The sequence below is a fragment of the Amblyraja radiata genome, chromosome 6 (genome assembly GCF_010909765.2).
Source record: "Amblyraja radiata isolate CabotCenter1 chromosome 6, sAmbRad1.1.pri, whole genome shotgun sequence".
Lineage (NCBI taxonomy): Eukaryota > Metazoa > Chordata > Chondrichthyes > Rajiformes > Rajidae > Amblyraja > Amblyraja radiata.
In genome coordinates this window covers 78,391,466-78,411,900 of record NC_045961.1, presented here as the reverse complement: position 1 = coordinate 78,411,900, position 20,435 = coordinate 78,391,466, and the positions used below count along the sequence as shown (strand labels likewise).

Below are 20,435 nucleotides of genomic sequence, written 5' to 3'. Positions count from 1 at the left end.
TAAAATCGGGTCTGGAGGTCGGGACCAACTCAAAAACTCACCGGAGCCCTGGGACGTCGCGCTGATGACGTCATCAGTAAGCGCTGCAATTTAAAACGGCGGGAAAAAGGATTTAAATGAAAAAACCGTCTTCAGCTCAGAGCCCTCAGAGAACAATCTCAAAACTGCTGAAAACACAGAAAACTGAAGAACAGACCTCTGAAGTGGATTCTGGAATGGCTACAAGGGCCAAGACTGAGTTGGCTACTAAGGAGAAAAATGAAATGGAGGAGATAAAGAACTCGGTAAGAGAACTGAGAAAAGATATTGAGGCTGGAAACTCAAAAATGATGGAAAATATTAATGTTAAATTGATGGAAAATATGTCGAACATTAATGCTGGTAATCAAAAAGTTATTGACTGCATTGGCATTATACAAAAACAAATTGAGGATGTGCATGAAGAGCTAATGGGGAGAATTAATAAAGGGGAAGAAGTATCTAAGAAGAAGTTTGAGGCTGTGCATGTAATTGTTTCTTCACAAGTAACTGCAATGAAAGACATGGAAACAGTTGTTGATCAAATGGCTGAAGATATGCAGGGAATGAAGCTAGAACTAGACAGCCTCAAGAGTCAACTGGGAAAAGTCTCAGATAAATGTCTTGATCTCGAAACTCGCTCAAGGCGCCAAAATCTACGAATACTGGGAGTAACTGAAGGAGCAGAGGGAAATAACGCCCGTGAGTTCACTGCCAACTTAATCAAAAAGGTACTCAATTTACCTGTGGAACCGGAAATTGAAGTGGCATATCGAATACCTAGATTTAAGCCAAGATCACAAGCAGATCCAGCCCACCCACGACAGATCATAGTCAAACTTCGGGACATTTCAGCACTTGAAGAGCTGATGAAAAAAATCAAATATGGAGTGAAGATGACCTTTGGAAACGACACTATCAAACTCCTCCGGGATTATCCCTATGAGATCGTGCAAAAGAGAAGAAAGTTTGCACAGACAAGACAGATTCTCCACGGAGTTAAAGATGTCAGATGTGGCGTTTTTTATCTGGCCAGGATGCACATTACTTTCAAGGGAAAAGAGAAAACTTTCACTAATTCGGACGCATCTTATAAATATGCCCAAGAGATTGTGGCAGAAACAAAAGATTAATCAAGGCAGCGGGACGATATGGACAATTTATTTCCTTTTATTACTTCATAGAGAACACCTGAAGATAAGGGAAGAAATACTATTCTCTAAAAGTTTAAAATGGAAGATCATTTCCACGTGCACCGCTCTAGACACCTTATCTTCTTTGGACGCTTTGGAATTCAACTCAAGGACATTCTTTGTTCAAAATGAAGGAAAGACTGATAAGCAACGCAGAGACGAACAGCAGAGCCAAATTTGGAAAACATCACAAGGACAAATGGCGGTTTAAGATCTTAAAACAGCTTTACAAAATATAGAGAATTAACAATAATTAACAATACTAATATAGAAATATAAATGGAAACTAACCTGAACTATATAATGGACAAAATGTAATAATGTGCTAAAAAGACTGACCAGCGCGTATATAGAGATAACAAATTTTAGAATTAAAGTAGATAATACTGAATGTTTAAGTGTTATGTAGTTTGTGTGGGGAAGGGAGAAGACTCAGGCACCTGGCATAATTCCAGGAGCCGGTTTCAGGTTAACCCTTACAGCTAACAGCTTACTATTATCAAAAGTATAACCAATTATAAATAATTAGTAGATGAAAGTGTTAGATAAATACATTTCACAGTAGCTGAACACAGATCTGATAAGTCTGAATGAAATATATATATATATATATATATATATATATACTAGACTAAGTGGGACCCGTTGGGTCCCAGCATCACACAGGAGGGCTGGTCATTCAGCGCAATATTCCACCTCTCCACCAATTCTAATATTGGTGGCCAGTTTGGGGGGGGGGGGCTTTCTGGAGTGCTAGTATGGGTGTTGTGGGCTGAAGGGACTGGTTCCCAGTGGGCTAGTATGCAAATTGTGCGCCAAATTGATTCTTGGGCAGGCGTCTCAGTCAATCAAGCCTGTTGTGCTGGCAACTCACTTACTCACGGCTGGTGGGCTGGTAGTTGACTCACGGCTATTCCTTTAAATTCTATTTCAAGCAGGGTATAAGGCCACCAAATTCAAGTGCAGTTTCTTACCACTTCTAGCAGGGTGCAAGGCCACCAAATTCAAGTGCAGTTTCATACCATTTGAAGTAGGGTGCAAAGCCACTAAAGATAGCGAGTCGTGACCTCTCCCTCCTCCATCTTGCAGAGACTGAGCCACACCCACATTTCCGGGTTTTATAACCCCCACCCCCCCCCCCCCTACCGGAAAAGGTGTGGCTTTCATGGAGTGATTGACAGGAGAGAGATTCTCAACATTTAAAAAAAAACTAATAACACTTTTATTTTTCATAGATGGGAAGAATTCTCTGCACCTGCTCAGCGGAGGGGGACTGAGTAAGATGGCCAAAAATCACAGCCGTAAGTGGTAGCGTTTTATCTAAAATCAATATACAGTTCAAACAGGAAGTATGTGCATTTACAGTAGTGCCTTTTAACTTCAAGCCAAAGCACCCAAGCCACCATTTGCAGTAAGTAGTGCCTTTCAACTTCAAGCCAATGCACCCACGCCACCATTTGCAGTAAGTAGTGGCTTTCAACTTCAAACCACACCCAAGCCACAATTAGCAGTACAAGGTGCCTTTAAACTTCAAGTCAAAGCAACCAAGCCACCATTTGCAGTAAGTAGTGCCTTTCAACTTCATGCTACCATTAGCAGTAAATAGTGCCTTTCAACTTCAAGCCAATGCACCCAAGCCACCATTTGCAGTAAGTAGTACCTTTCAACTTCATGCCACCATTTGCAGTAAGTGGTGCCTTTCAACTTCAAGCCAATGCACCCAAGCCACCATTTGCAGTAAGTAATGCCTTTTAACTTCAAGCCATTGCATCCAAGCCACCATTTGCAGTAAGTAGTGCCTTTCAACTTCAAGCCAATGCACCAAAGCCACCATTTGCAGTAAGTAATGACTTTTAACTTCAATCCATTGCATCCAAGCCACCATTTGCCGTAAGTAGTCCCTTTCAACTCAAGCCAAAGCAACCAAGCCACCATTGCAGTAAGTAGTGCCTTTCAACTTCAAGCCAAAGCAACCAAGCCACCATTTGCAGTAAGTAGTGCCTTTCAACTTCAAGCCAATGCACACACGCCCCCATTTGCAGTAAGTAATGCATTTTAACTTCAAGCCAAAGCTCCCAAGGCACCATTTGCAGTAAGTAGTGCCTTTCAACTTCATGCCACCATTTGCAGTAAGTGGTGTCTTTCAACTTCAAGCCACACTAAAGCCACAACCAAGCCATCATTTGCAGTAAGTGGTCTTTCAACTTCAAGCCACACCCAAGCCACACCCAAGCCATCATTTGCAGTAAGTGGTCTTTCAACATCAAGCCACACCCAAGCCACCATTTGCAGTAAGTGGTGCCTTTCAACTTCAAGCCAAAGCAACCAAGCCACCATTTGCGGTAAGTAGTGCCTTTCAACTTCAAGTCGAAGCAACCAAGCCACCATTTGCAGTAAGTAGTGCCTTTCAACTTCAAGCCAAAGGAACCAAGCCACCATTTGCAGTAAGTAGTGCCTTTCAACTTCAAGCCACACCCAAGCTTTAGAACCAACAGTCATTTTTTTTGCAAGCTTTAGAACCAATAGAGACACTTTTTGCAAGCTTTAGAACCAATAGACATTTTTTGCAAGCTTTAGAACCAATAGACATTTTTTGCAAGCTTTAGAACCAATAGACACTTGTTTTGCAAGATTTAGAACCAATAGACACTTTTTGCCAGCTTTAGAACCAATAGACATTTTTTTGCCATCTTTAGAACCAATAGACATATTTTTGCAAGCTTTAGAACCAATATACATATTTTATGCAAGCTTTAGAACCAATAAACACTTTTTGCAAGCTTTAGCACCAATAGACATTTTTTTTGCAAGCTTTAGAACCAATAGACACTTTTTTTGCAAGCTTTAGAACCAATATACACATTCTGCAAGAATTGTAGAACCAAAAGAGACACTTTTTGCAAATATTTTAGAACCAATAGACACTTGTTGCAAGCATTTTAGAACCACTAAGGGCACTTACATTTGAGTAGACATGTGTTCAGTGTTATTCGCAGCTCAGAGAAACGTGACCCTCTGCCTTCCTCCATCTTGAAGAGTGAGTGAGGCACACCACTTCCTGGTTTTATAGTCCCTTCCCCCTGCCGCCAGCGGGGGCAGCAGAGAGAATGGGGAATTTTGTAAAAACATTAATATATCTGTCATTTTTAATAGACGGGAAAAATCCTCAGCACACATGTGGCGGAGTGGGGCTCTGAGCAAGGTGGCCATAAATTACGGATGTAGGTGGTGGCGTTCTCTTGGAAATCGCAGCACAGATGGCCAAAACCGGTCAAGAACAGACTTTTAGTCATATAGAAGATAGTGTAATTGGGTGAAATATAATTGATTTTGAAATGGTACCGCCCTCCTAGGTATAGAGTAATAAAAGGAGCGGAGCTAATTGTACAACATCAACTTCGGAAGTCGAATAGATGTCGAACCCCACAGACGCGTGGGACACGCACTACAGTGTCGAATACTTAAGACACTGTAATTTTACTTGTTCAATTTTTTTTTAAATTATCACAATATGTCACTACAATGTGTTTTTTTTTTCAAGGAAAATCGCAAAAGGGTTATTCCAAGGAAGTTAGTAACAAAAACGCCCCCCAAATATCCAGAGTCCTGAGGTATGGATGCACCGTAATAAATAAGGGTATTAAAATCAGAGAAAATGCAAGATAATAAACAAAAGAAAATGGGAGGAATCACATTGTGTAGCTGGAATATAAGGGATATTAATGAACCAATTAAAATGGGCAAAATACTAGCTCAGTTGAAATCATATAACACGGACATTACTTTTCTACAAGAAACGCACCTTAAACATCAAGATCAGATGAGATTGAGGGCGAATTGGATAGGCCAAACATTTCACTCCTCATATACTTCAAAATCCAGAGGCACCACAATCATTATTCGCAAAGGAATACCATTCAAATTAAAGAACATTATATCAGATAAGGAAGGGAGATATCTTATAGTTACAGGAGAGATCCATGCCACGCCAATCACCTTGGTAAACATATATGCGCCCAATTTTGATGATCCTCAATTTTTTAATAAAATCCTGAATATAATTGCAGAAATTAACTACCAAAATGTTATAATTGGAGGAGACTTCAACTGTGTTTTAGATCCGTACTTAGATAAATCGATGCAAAAACAAAGAGGTAATATGAAATCCAAAACTAGTGAACTCTTAAATACATATATAAAAAATACAAATATAGCAGACGTCTGGAGGATCGCGAATCCGACTGGAAGGGAATACTCGTTTTATTCAATGGTACACAAAACATATTCACGTATAGACTGCTTCCTAGTGGATACAAAACTAATCCCTTATACTATGAACCCTAAATATCACACCAATACGATTTCAGATCACTCTCCGCTAACTTTCGTTCTAAAATTAGAAGGAATGTCTACGAACAAATCATTCTGGAGGTTTAACTCGCAAATTTTGAAAGACCCACAAGGGAGTATATATCTAAAAAAACAGATGGACCTATTTTTTGAGACAAACGATACACCAGATATATCGCCCACTTTATTATGGGAATCCTTCAAAGCATTTATTAGAGGAGTCATTATCTCGTATCAAGCTTTACAAAACAAAAAGAATAAGAATGAACAAAGACAATTAGAAGAACAAATTAGAAAACTAGATATAGATAATGCTAAAGATCCAACTATGGATAAACATAATAAAATTTTAATACTGAAATTTAAGCTAAATAAATTATTATCAGAGAAGGTTATAAGATTATTCCAAATTACAAAACAAGAACATTTCGAATTTGGGGATAAACCCCATAAACTTTTGGCACGCCAACTGAAAAAACGTGGAAAAGATCATGCAATTTTAAAGATTAAATCAGATAGAGGGGAATTATTAACACTTCCTAATGATATCAATAAAAGATTTGCTCAATTTTACAAGAATTTATACACATCAAAAACGCTAATAAACAATAATAAAGTTTCAGAATTTTTGGACAATTGTAACCTTCCAAAACTAGAACTGAAGGAACAAGAGGAACTGGGAGCACAAATTACATCTAAGGAAATAGAAGACACAATAAACTCACTTAAGAATGGAAAAACACCAGGACCAGACGGATTCAGTAATGAATTTTATAAATGTTTTTACGACATAGTTACACCACGTCTACAGAAAATGTATACATACGCTTTTAAAGAAGAAATCTTACCTGAAACACTAGCAGAATCAACGATCACATTAATACTTAAAAAAGATAAAGATATAGAAGAACCAGGCTCCTACAGAGCTATTGCTTTGTTAAATACGGACCAAAAAATATTAGCGAAAACACTAGCTAGAAGACTAAGTCAATATGTTAGTAAATTAATAAACGAGGATCAAACGGGATTTATACCTAAGAGACATTCATTTAATAACCTGAGACGTCTGCTTAACATAATGCACTCTCACAAATCTCAAGAACAAGAGTTAGCTATCATTTCATTGGACGCAGAAAAAGCGTTTGATCAAGTAGTATGGGATTATATGATTAAAGTATTGCAAAAATTTCAAATGGGAGAGAACTTCATCGCATGGATAAAATTATTATATAACAAACCCACGGCTAGAATATTAACTAATAATATACTATCTACGAAAGTCCAATTAACAAGGGGCAATAGTAAAGGATGTTCATTATCACCGCTGTTATTCGCTCTGGTAATTGAACCTTTAGCTGAAAAAATTAGAACACACCCGGATATTTACGGTTATAATACTAAATATTCAAATAACAAAATATCCTTATATGCAGACGATGTATTACTGTATATCACAAAACCCCAAATCAGTATACCAAACATATTAAAGCTAATTGAGGACTTTGGATCTTTCTCAGGATACAGAATAAACTGGAACAAAAGTGAAATTATGTCGATAAAACCGAAAGACTCAACACATCTCTTGAAATTCCCCTTTAAAATAGCCACAGAAAAATTTAAATATTTAGGAATTGAAATCACTAGAAACTATCACGCTATGTTTAACGCCAATTATAGCCCCTTACTTAAGAAATTAAATAATCTAATCAAATTCTGGAAAACGCTCCCGATGTCTTTAATAGGTCGAATAAATGCTATAAAAATGATCTTTTTACCACAAATCCTATATTTATTTCAATCAATTCCAATATATCTTCCAAAAAAGTTTTTCAAAACACTAGACTCAGACATTACAAATTTTATATGGGATTATAAATCCCACAGAATACAAAGAGCACACCTTAGTAAATCAAAAGAGATGGGTGGTCTAGCGCTCCCTAATTTTATGTACTATAATTGGGCAGTAAATATTAAAAATATGATTCACCTGCTGGACAATTCTGCCCAGCAGGTGGACTGGATTGTAATGGAGAGAGAGGACTGCTCTCCGTGTAATACAGGAGCGACTCTCCTCTCACCAATGAATCTGAATAACAAAAATTATAATAAAAATCCAATGATACATAGCACAATTAGAACTTGGAAACAAATAAAACAGAATCTAAAATTAAGAAATCTATCTCTTTTAATGCCAATAGTCAATAACCCGTTGTTTAAACCTTCAATTATAGATAAATCATTTACACAATGGGAAAGAATGGGAATTAAAATGCTCGGAGACTTGTATGAATTAGGAAAATTATTATCATTTCAACAATTACAACTGAAATATAATTTGAAAAATAATCAATATTTTAAATATCTTCAAATCCGTGACTATCTGAAAAAATACACAAAAGAAAAGACTATCATAACATGTCCCCAGACTTATTGGATGAAGCCATGAAGACAAAGGCTGAATCAGCAAATCTAATATCATACTTATACAACATTATTTTAAATATAGAAATACCTACAACCGATGGTATTAGAAGAGACTGGGAACAAGAACTAGCTATAAAAAATTCAAAAGAGAGCTGGGATAAACACTTACTATATGTGCATAAATGCTCGATCAACGTACGACATACTCTAATTCAATATAAAACATTACATAGACTATATTATTCCAAAACTAAAATAAATAAACTTTTCCCCAATGTCTCACCCATTTGTGATAAATGTCAGTCACAAGAAGCTACCATAGCGCACTCTTTTGTTTTTTGTATAAAAATCCAAACATTTTGGAACAAAATATTTGAAATCTTCACAAAATTATTTAAAATAAAACTTGTACTAAAAGCAGAATGGATCATATTTGGAATATCGGAAGGTAAGCCCGAATTAAACGTGTTTCAAAAGAACTTACTTAATTACGGGCTAATAATGGGGGAAAAAAGCTTATACTCAAATTTTGGAAAAATGCTCCAATACCAACAATAAAAATGTGGATTTCAAACATGTTCGAAACACTACATTTGGAAGAGATGAGACTCCTCCTAGCAGGCAAAGCAGACCACTTCCAAAAGACGTGGTCTGCATTTATGGAACTATTACAAGCATAAGGTGCAATAGTAATTTAAAATATAAATGGTACCAGGATCTGGTAACGGGGGTATAAAATATATATATTTTTTAAAACACGGTTGGTATATCCTTTTTTGCGAGTTTTATGTTACAATAGAGCGATTGTTTTTCCTTTTTTTTCCCTTTTCTTTCTAGGGTCTTATTTCCTTTCTTTACTTCCTTCTCTAACTTCTTCCCTAAGGGGCTTTCTTTTCCCAACACTTTCCTGCACCTTCACGATTCTTGCTCACTTTCCTTCATTTATTTCTATCTTTTTTAAGCTCGAAAAAAGAAGTGGTACAACAAATGTAATAAGATATATCTGATGTGTATTATTGTAATTTACTGTACTTCTAATAAAAATAAAATTTTAAATTAAAAAACAAAAAAAAGAACATTTTTTCATAACCTGTATGATAAGGTTCCGGATAAATCTATTAAAAAAGTGTACAAAGAAAAGTAATTATCATGAAGTGGCTCAGCACTTCAACTCCCCCTCCCATTCCCCATCCGACCTCTCTGTCCTGGGTCTCCTCCATGGCCAGAGCGAGCAACACCTGAAATTGGAGGAACAGCACCTAATATTGGGGAGTCTGCATCCTGCGGGCATGAACATTGAATTCTCCCTATTTTGTTAGCCCTTGCTGTCTCCTCCCCTTCCTCAGCCCTCGGGCTGTCTCCTCCCATCCCTCAGCCCTCGGGCTCCTCCTCCTTTTTCCTTTCTTCTCCCCCCCACCCCCCATCAGTCTGAAGAAGGGTTTCGGCCCGAAACGTTGCCTATTTCCTTCGCTCCATAGATGCTGACTGGAGTGTGGCTTTGATTGAATGCTGAGAAAAGGACAGGATTGCGGGGTAAAATAGACTTTGACATTTCAGAGAAATCTCCACCTCCCAAGCTGCTTGTAATTTGATGTAAGACAGCATTCACAGCAGCAATGGAAACGTGTCCAGGGATCACAAGAAAGTCAAAAACTAAATAGGAAACACACAGCATGACTTTTTGCTGGAGATAAAGAAGTCTGAGGCCTAAACAGCCAAAGAACTATTAGATATTACTAAATATATTCGTACAACAATTTGTCATTTGAGAAAGTGATAATGTGGTTGTATAATTAGGCATTATATAACCATACATTATTTACACCAATTGGTTTATTTTAAGCAGTGCAATGTTTCAGCACCAGAGGAAAAAAATGCCGTCGCTGTATGTTGAAGGTGCTCTTTGAAAGAGAACCTATGTTTAACGTTAAAAATAGATACATTTATAGTTTAATAGTGATAGTGGTAATGTCACTATACAATACACGGCTAAATAGTGCCTGCTAAATTTTATGCATCTGCATTTCCTTTTACCATAATGATAATTTTAATTGCAAATTGGATCTTGTGATGAAATGAAATTTCAGTTGCATGTAGAAATTATTAATGAAGTTGCTGGGAACACCATTCCTTTCCTTTAGCATAAGTCGAATATTTTCTCAGGCCATCCCTAGGCAAATAGATGGGTTCTGCTTTCACAGAGTCCATAAATTGATTTTGTCCGTAAGGTAGAAAATACACAAAAGCAGTTGATACTGTAACCATACCTCCATTGTTTTGTAATGAATGGAAGCAAACACACATCAGACTGATAAGAAAGAAGAATTACTAAAAGCTAAGAAGGAAACAAGTTTTACCGTTCATAGAAACAAACATATGTATGCACGTCTGCCTGACTTTTGAATATAATATCTTGGGAACTCGTTCATATGTCTGTGTGTCATTAAGTTGATTGTTATTAACCCGGTGACAGATTGTACAGTACACATTTCCTCAGCGAGGTGGCAAGTATATGCAATACAGAGATGGATAAGTTTTAAATATTAAAGAACATAGGATGTAGGATTATTGTATGGAAATGGCGCTAAAGCAAAAAACAATTAATGATCAGCTGTGATTTTATCGAATGGCAGAGAAGGTATTGGGGAATTATTCCTGTTTCTATTTTGTATGATCCACTAATATTATTCCAGACATTCTTGATTCACACATTAATGACTGATATCATGCCGAATATTATTCTCAAATTTCACTGTACATCAGTTGGTTAAATGACAATAAACGCAAACTTGAACTTGAATTTGCACGAGAATATTGAGTGGATTTGTGCATAAAGAGGAAACAAGTATCCTCTATATTTTTTAATCGTAGCTGTTAAACTGTATAAAGTTGTTTTTATTGGATTTGGACAATACCGGACCAATGGACTGCCTCCAGATGCTCTTCATTCCAATGTTTTTTTTGGGATCATGGCTTCCATCTTTATAATATCTATCTGATACATTGAGTTAACTGATTAAAGGGGGTGGCACAGTAGTGCAGACAATCGAGCTCCAGGGACCCATGATCAATCTTTACCTTGGTCTCTATCATAATGGGTTCATATGTTCCGCCACTTACTTGCCCCAAGTGCACCACTCTCCTCTCAAAAACTTGCTAATTAGTAAATTAGCTTCTGAAAACTGCGTGTAGTGTTGATGGGTGGCGGGAGATTTAGTGGATTTAGCATGTGAGCAGGATTAAGTCATAAGGAGGTAAGTGGAGGAATGAGGCTGAAGAGTGTGCTCTCTAATTAATTACCAACCCGGTTGACCTAATAGCTTCTACAGAAAATAGAATTACAATATGGACCATAATACAACAAATATACCTATAAAGCAAAATCTACATGTGCTGACAAATTTGGCACCAATAAGGGCATCACGGTAGCACAGCGGTAGAGTTGCTGCCTTACAGCGAATGCAGCACCGGAGAACCGGGTTCAATCCTGACCATGTGTGCTGTCTGTTCAGAGTTTGTACGTTCTCCCCGTGACCTGCGTCGGTTTTCTCTGAGATCGGATTCCTCCCACACTCCAAAGTCGTACAGGTATGTAGATTAATTGGCTTGGTAAATGTAAAAATTGTCCCTAGTGGGTATAGGATAGTGTGAATGTGAGGGGATCGCTGGTCGGCGTGGACCCGGTGGGCCTCAAGGGCCTGTTTCCGCAGTGTATCTCTAAATTAAACTAAATTAAACTAAATAGATAGAATAGGTTTAGACGGCTATGGATCAGATACAGGCAGGTGGGATTAGTGTAGATGGGACATGTTGGTCGGTGTGCGCAAGTTGGGCCGACGGGCTTGTTTACATGCTGTATGACTCTACGATTATATAATAGAAACAGAGTCAGTAGAGTCGATCTCGCCCCAGTGCAAGCTTTTGATATTAATTTGTTTCTCCTGCCTTGCAGCTTCTATGATTCACCTACATGCCAGGGCCAAATTACAGTGACCAGTTTAGCTAACAACCCCCATATCTTTGGGAGGTGGGAGGAAACCGATCTCGGAGAAAAGCCACGTAGGTCACGGGGAGAACGTACAAACTCTGTACAGACAGCACCCGTAGTCGGGATCAAACCCGGGTCTCCGGCACCTGGAAGAAAAGTACAAACCCACGATCTTCTAATGATACAGTGGAGCAAATGGCAAGTGCCATAATAGCGAATGGCTCAATGGTGCCGCTAGTCGGATTGGTTGGGGAGGATGTGGAGAGAATGTTTCCACTAGTGGCAGAAATAAGGACCAGAGAGCACAGCCACAGAATAAAAGGATGTAGATTTAGAAAGGAGATGAGGAGGAATTCCTTCAGCCAGAGGCCAGTGAATCAGTGCAATTCATTGGCTGAGACGGCTGTGGAGGCCAACTCACTGGGTATTTTTAAAGCAAAGATTGACAGGTTATTGATTAGTAAGGGTGTCAAAGATTATGAAAAAAAAGCAGGAGAATGGGATTAAGAGGGAAAGATGGATAATCAAAGATTGAATGGGGGATGAGCCGGACGGCTTAATTCTGCTCCTATGACATTAACTTATGAGCTGCTGTATCACAGCCCGAGAGACCCGGGATTCAGTCATGACCTCAGGTTCTGTCTGTGTGCAGTTTGCATGTTCTTTTTGTGACCACGTGTTTTTTTCCTGGATGCTCCAGTTTCCTCACACATCCCAAAGACGTGTGGGTTGGTCGGCAAATTGGTGTCTGTACGTCGCCCCTAGTGTGCAGCTGTGCGGTCGAATCTGGGTGGAGTGAATAATAACGTGGGGAAATTAAAAAAGAATGGAACAAATATGGAATTATTCTAAATGGATGGCTGATGGCCAGGATGTACTTAGTGGTTTGAGGGGCTTGTGCCTGTGCTGTATCTCTCAATGACGCTACGCAGACAACACTGGAAATCAGGATTGAACCAGGGTTACTGGAGCTTTGAGGCAGCAGCTCGACTAGCTGTACCATGGCGCAAAAAGGTGACAATTTAACATCTCAAAACACCATTACACTTAATTAGGATAGAAATCTGACTACAGTCTGTCACTGCTGTTAGTTGAGTAATATAAATGCTGGTGATAGTAATCATGGTGGATTTATTTTTGTCTAAGGTCATAAGAAATAAGAGTAGAATTAGGCCATTTGGCCTATCAAGTCCACCTCGCCATTCAATCATGGCTGATCTATCTCTCCCTCCTGATCCCATCACCCTGCCTTCTCCCCATAACCTCTAACACTTGTACTGATCAAGAATCTATCTATCTCTGCCTTAAATATATCCACTGATTTGGTCTCCACAGCCATTTGCGACAAAAAATTCCACAGATTCACCACCCTCTGACTAAATAAATATCTCCTCATCTCCTTCCTGAAAGAACATCCCTTGATTATGAGGCTATGACCTCGTCCTGGATTCTATCCTCAACAATACTGTCACTTGCAGAGTAACTCGAGCATTTTTGTGTTTTTTGTTTCAGACCTACAGCATTCTAAATATTGTTTTACAAAGAGTAGGAACGTGGTTAATAAAGGCTCTTTGGCGAGAATCCCTATCCCTTTTATTTGCACATCTGAGGAATCTACAGACTGCAACACACAGAAGTGAGTGCAGCCAGAAACGTCTATTTTTTCTTAGCTCTAGTGACCAAAGGTGAATAACTCTGCTTTGAATTTTCTCAGATGTTTTCTATATGTTTCTATGTTTCTATAAAAACACTACAGCAGAGCTCTGTTAATCTGGCATGTTCAGGATGTTTGGTGGTGCAGAAGAAGCAGATTGCTTCCAAGACTAGGATATGTTATACTTATTAATTTTCTATTCCACATTTAATTCTATTTCACTATTTTTTTCCCACTGATGATTTTAAGGGGATCGCAGGAAATTTAAAGTGTCTCCCCAGTCCTTACCTTTCACCCCAACAGCCGTCACATACAACACATAACCCTCCAATATTTTCGCTACCTCCAACGGGATTCCACATGTCACATCTTCCAATCTCCACCCGTTTCCATCTTCCACAGTTCCCTCCACAGCTCCCTGCTTAACTCATCCCTTCCTACCCAAACCACCCCCTCCCGGGTACCTTCCCCTGCAACCGCAGGAGATGCAACACACGTCTCTATACCTCCTCCCTCGACTCTGTCCAGGAACCCCGACAGTCCTCTAGGCACAGGTTCATGCACACCTCCTCCAACCTCATCAATTGTATCCGTTGTTCAAGATGTGGACTCTTATACATCAGTGAGACAAAACGTAGACTGGATAATCATTTTGCTGAACAACTAATTCTCCTTCCCATTCCCACACTGACCTTTCTGTCCTCGGTCTCCTCCATTGTCAAAGGCTAAATGCAAATTGGGTGAACAGCATCTTCTATTTTGTTTGAGCAGCTTACAGCCTACTGATTTCTCTAACTTCAAATAACCCCTGCACTTCCTCCCCCAAACCCTCCCCCACCCAAGTTGCACCAAGTTCCTGTTCTCATCTAGCTAACAAATAACAATGACCTGTTTCTTTTATCGTCATTACTTTTTTACATATCTTTCATTCATTTGTTCTTTATATCTCTATATCACTGTCTACATCTCTCATTTCCATTTCTCCTGACTAGTCTGAAGAAAGCAGAGGGTGACAGTGCAGATTGTTTTTCGGATCGAAGACCTCAGTTTAGTGGTGCGCCTCAGGAATTGAAGCTGGGCCCATTGCTGTTTATGGTTTATATCAACGATTTGGATTAAAATATAGAAGCCATGATTAGTAATTTTTCAGATAAACTAAAGTGGATGGTAAGCTAGATAGTGTAGATATTTATCAAAATTTACAACAGGATCTTGATCAATTGGGCAAATGGGCTGAGGATTTGTTAATAGAGTTTAATACGGATAAGTGCAAGCTTTGCATTTTGCAAAGTCAAACCAGGGCAAGACCTTGACAGTGAAAGGCAAGGCCCTGGGAAATTTTGTAGATCAGAGAAATCTGAAAATGCAGGAACATAGATCCTTTAAAGCGGTGTCAGAGGTATTTAGGGTGGTCAAGAAGGCTTTCGATACATTGGCCTTCATCAGTCAGGGTGTTGAGTACAGAAGTTTGGATGTTATCTTACAGTTGTACAAGATGAACGAGGTCGCATTGGGGTACTGTGGTCATAGAAACATAGAAATATAGAAACATAGAAAATAGGTGCAGGAGGAGGCCATTCTGCTCTTCGAGCCAGCACCGCCATTCATTGTGATCATGGCTGATCGTCCCCTTCAATAACCCGTGCCTGCCTTCTCCCCATATCCCTTGACTCCACTAGCCCCTAGAGCTCTATCTAACTCTCTCTTAAATCCATCCAGTGACTTGGCCTCCACTGCCCTCTGTGGCAGGGAATTCCATAAATTCACAACACTGGGTGAAAAAGTGTTTTCTCACCTCAATCTTAAATGACATCCCCTTTATTCTAAGACTGTGGCTCCTGGATCAGGACTCGCCCAACATTGGCAACATTTTTCCTGCATCTAGCTTGTCCAGTTCTTTTATAATTTTATATGTTTCTATAAGATCCCCCTCATCCTGCTAAACTCCAGTGAATACAAGCCTAGTCTTTTCAATCTTTCCTCATATGACAGTCCCACCATCCCAGGGATCAATCTCATGAACCTACGCTGCACTGCCTCAATCACAAGGATGTCCTTCCTCAAATTAGGAGACCACAACTGTACACAATACTCCAGATGTGGTCTCACCATAGCCCTATACAACTGCAGAAGAACGTCTTTACTCCTATACTGAAATCCTCTAGAAATCCAATTTTGGACACCCTGTAATAGGAAGGATGTTGTTTAGATGGAAAGAGTGCAGAGAAGATTTATGAGTATGTTGCCAGTGTGTGAGGACCTGACCTATAAGATGAAGTTGAGCAGGCAAGGACTTTATTCCCAGGAGTGTTGGAGGATGAGGGGATCTTATAAAGGTATATACAATCATGAGAAGAATAGAAAGGATAAATGTACAAAGAGTGAGGGTAAATGCACCCACAGTAAGTTAATCAAGAACCAGGGGTTGAAGATCCAAGGTGAGACAGGAGATATTCAATAAGAAACTGAGTGGCAACGGAGCGAGTGGGAGAGAGAGGGAGAGAGGGGGGGGGGAGAGGGGGTGGGAGAGGGGAATAGAGGGGGAGAGAGGGGTGATAGAGGGGGTGGAGAGACAGGGGGAGGATGGGTGAGAGTGGGGGAGGAGAGAGGGAGCAAGAGGGTGGGAGAAGGGGGGGAGAGGGGCAGAGAGGGTGAGGAGAGGGGGAAGATTGAGGGGGGAGAGGGGTGGTAGGTGGGGAGGAGAGGGGGGAGAGAGAGTGGGAGAGGGGGAGAGAGAATGGGGAGAGAGGGGGGAGAGAGGAGGGGAGAGAGGGTGAGGAGAGGGGGGAAGATTGAGGGGGGAGAGTGGTGGTAGGTGGGGAGGAGAGGGGGAGAGAGAGTGGGAGAGGGGGAGAGAGAATGGGGAGAGAGGGGGGAGAAAGGAGGGGAGAGAGGTGTGAGTAGAGAGGGGAGAAGAGGGGGGGAGATAGGGGAGGGGGTGGAGAGAGGGGGGAAGAGAGGGAGTGAGGAGAGAGGGGGTAGTGTGGGGAAGAGAATGGGTAAGAGGGGGAGGAGAGTAGGAGGCAGAGACAGGGGGAGGGCGGTCTTGAACTGAGCGAGCGAGGCGGACAATAAGCGTGCGGGTTAGACGGACGGGCAAGAGGGGTGGTCGGCCAGCCGCACGGGGCAGATGGCAGGCGGGGGGGGGGGGCACACGGCGAGCGGGGGGAACGTCTAAAGGACAGTGAGTCGGTTGGGTGGTGACGTCACTCACAGCGCGTGGAACACAGCGCACGCTGTGCGGAGCAGACCCGTTGTGACGTCACCAGCGAGACCATCTCGTTTTGATTCAAAGTTTTTAAAGATTTTTTTATATTTTGATTAATAACTCGAGAAATAAAGCATGAATTTTTCAGATAAGGCAGAGGGCAGAGACAGAAGGCGGAGACCGAGGGCGGAGAGCGAGGGCAGACAAAGTGGCCGGAGACAAGAGGCAGGAGGCAGTAGGGCGGAGACCGGAGGGCAGAGACTTCAGTGCGGAGACACTTGGGCGGAGACACTGGGGCGGAGACACTGGGGCGGAGACACAAGGGCGAAGATGGGAGGGGGGATGGCGGAGAGGGGAGGGGGATTGCAAGGGCATGGGGAGGGCAGGGGCAGAGGGACAGCGGGGACAGAGGGCGTGCGGAGACAGAGGGCGGGGACAGGGACGGGGACAGGGACGGGGACAGGGGGCGGAGGCAGAGGCAGAGGGCATAGGGCAGTCAGAAACATAGAAACATAGAAACATAGAAAATAGGTGCAGGAGTAGGCCATTTGGCTGATCATCCAACTCAGTAACCCGTACCTGCCTTCTCTCCATACCCCCTGATCCCTTTAGCCACAAGGGCCCCATCTAACTCCCTCTTAAATATAGCCAATGAACTGGCCTCAACTACCTTCTGTGGCAGAGAGTTCCAGAGTTTCACCACTCTCTGTGTGAAAAATGTTTTTCTCATCTCGGTCCTAAAGGACTTCCCCTTTATCCTTAAACTGTGACCCCTTGTCCTAGACTTCCCCAACATCGGGAACAATCTTCCTGCCCAACCCCTTACTAATTTTGTAAGTTTCTATAAGAAGACATAGGGCAGAGGCAGAGGGCAGAGCAGGGAGGCAGAGAGGGAGCAGGGGGGGGGGGGGGGTTCAGTGCGGGGGTGGCATAGAGGGAGCGGGGGGCAGAGAGGGTGGGGGTAGAGTCTGAAGGGTGGGGGGGTGGTGTGTGCACAGGGGAGGGCTGGTTCAGTAATAACTTGCTAAATAAAGCCTTACATTTTCAGATAAGGCGAATGTGGACTCCATGGAAAAAAATCTCTACCGGGATATGTAAAGATTTTACCGTTACTGCGTTGTTTTTTCGAGATGATGTAAAAAAACACACACACACACACACACACACACACACACACACACACACACACACACACACACACACACACACACACACACACACACACACACACACACACGAGAGATTTGGTACATGGATTGGAAAACTTTTAAAGGACATGGGCCAAGCATGGGCAGGTTTTAGCTAATATAGATGGGAGTTTTTTTTCGGCATGGGCATGTTGGGTTGATGGGTCTGTTTCCATTCTGTATGACTATGACAAACAGATCAATTCAGAATGGTTCACAGCGAGATGGCAGGATGGCCTACCTATGAGCAGGAATCTTCCGGTTTCCAGCAATCAGAATGACATCACAGAGCTGGTGTTGCTTGAGATAGAGCTCCATCTTGCGGAAGGTCTGTTCCGCGTGATTCACAGCCTGGAAGAGTTCCTCAGAGCTACCTGCTTCCATATCACAGTGTGGCATCAGCGGATGACCAGGCACTGACAACCTGTGGACCACAAATGAGAGATATATGTTGTTGATGAACTGTCACAGATTTTATGGCCTAAATCACATTTTTGCTGATTTTAGGCTTAAGAAAACCAATAAGAAAATAATCAATAGTTGCCTATGGCCTTCCTGCAAACAGTAGAATGAAATGAGAACAATGTGTTCCTTGCAATCCTGTCCTCCTTTAATTCACTCTTCTTATTACTAAGTCTTTATCTCATGATAATTTTCTTTTGCTGCACAGTAAGGGTCTTTTTGAAGAAAATTGCCTCGTTTTACAAAGCTTCACTGCACAGTATGCAATATAAATGAGTGTGTCTTCCTTAATAGTTGCAGTGAAATCATATTATTTGTTTTAACACAACATTTTATAAACTGTTGAATTTTCTAGGTTTTTGTCGTTATCTCATCCAAGTGGGACGATAACCCGATTATATAAATATGGCACATTTTCAAATTAAATCCAAATGCATGATACATAGAACAGTCCTTATTTTCTACATTACATTTTACTTTTTCAAGCACTTTGGAATGTTGATGTACAGAGAGACCAAGGTTCTAAGCTCATAGTTCCTTGAAAGTGCCAACAAAGGCAGATAGAAAGGCAGATGGTGAAGAAGGTATATGGCGTGCTAACCTTCATAGGATGGGACATAGAATGTAAGTGTTTACATTGCAACATTACAAAACATTGCACAAAGAAGCAAAGTGCTGGAGGAACTCAATGTGTCAGGTAATATCTGAGGAGGAAATGGACAGAACCGCTGGGACCCTTTTTTAGACTTTCAGACTAAAACATGTAGTATTGTTTTGCAGTTATGGTCACTGTTCTATAGTTTAGTTTAGGTTACTTTAGTTTAGTTTAGATACAGCACGGAAACAGGCACTTTGGCCCACCGGGTCTGTGCTGACCAGCGATCCACGCACATTAACACTATCCTATTGGGGACTTTTTTTTACATTTACCAAGCCAATTAACCTGCAAACCTGTACGTCTTTGGAATGTGGGAGGAAACCGAAGATCTCGGAGAAAACCAACCTAGGTCACGGGGAGAACATACAAACTCCGTACAGACAGCACCTGTAATCGGGATCGAACCCGGGTCTCTGGCGCTGCATTTGTTGTAAGGCAACGACTCTACCGCTGTGTCACTGTGACTGCATTGTGATAGCACTGAAAAGAATCTAGGGAAAATTCACCAGGATGTTTCCAGGATTGAATGAATTTAGTTATGAGGTGAGATTGAATAGGCTGAAGGTGTTTCCCTGGAGAGAAGGAGGCTGAGGGGGTGACATGTTTGAAATATGTTGATTATGAAAGGCATAGATAGGGTAGATGGTTAAAAAAAAAAATTCTTATGGTAGGGCTTTCAAAAACAGGAGGGCATGGCTTTAAGGTGAGAGGAAGGGAAAACATGTTTTACAGTGGAGTTGATATTGGAACTTGCTGCCAATGGTGGAGGTGGATGCTGTTCAAGAGCCATTTAAAACAGACAGTTAAATGGTCAAAGCTTAAGTGGATTTGATCCTAAAGCAGGCAAATGGGATTAGTACAGCTGGACAAATAGGAAGGCATGGCTTTAGTGAGCCAAAATACTTCTTTCTCTCCTGTATGATTCAGTGTATTTTGTATTTCTTAAACTGCAGTTTTTCAACCAATTTCCTCTCGCACCCCTGCTCTCCCTATTTACACCTCCCCCAGATCATGTGATATTAATAAGCCTTCAGAGATAGATGATTAACCATGATCATAGGGAATGGTAGGGCATGCTCAAAGGGCCTGAAGGCTTACTCCAGCACCTTATTTTCTATGCTGCACCATTCTCTTGCAGTATCTTGCATTTTGACTCGGCCTGTCACCAAAATTCCATTTGTTATATCCATTCCTTAACCCATCTCCGTAACTTAAAACAGCTTAATTTTTTGTTATTTATGTTTTGATGAAGAACCTTTGATCTGAATCGTTATCTGTATTTCACTCCTGCTG

The 20,435-nt window shown here is 41.0% G+C and overlaps 1 protein-coding gene across 1 annotated transcript in view; it reads right to left on the bottom strand.

The window, feature by feature from the left end:
- The window catches only part of klhl1 (kelch like family member 1), a 203,423-nt gene extending 184,983 nt beyond the window's left edge, over positions 1–18,440 (bottom strand). Inside the window, exon 1 of the mRNA XM_033023035.1 lies at positions 18,264–18,440. Coding sequence (XP_032878926.1) covers positions 18,264–18,421 — 158 coding nt within the window. The 5' untranslated portion in view covers positions 18,422–18,440. The remainder of the gene's footprint in view (positions 1–18,263) is intronic.
- Positions 18,441–20,435: the final 1,995 nt, after the last annotated feature.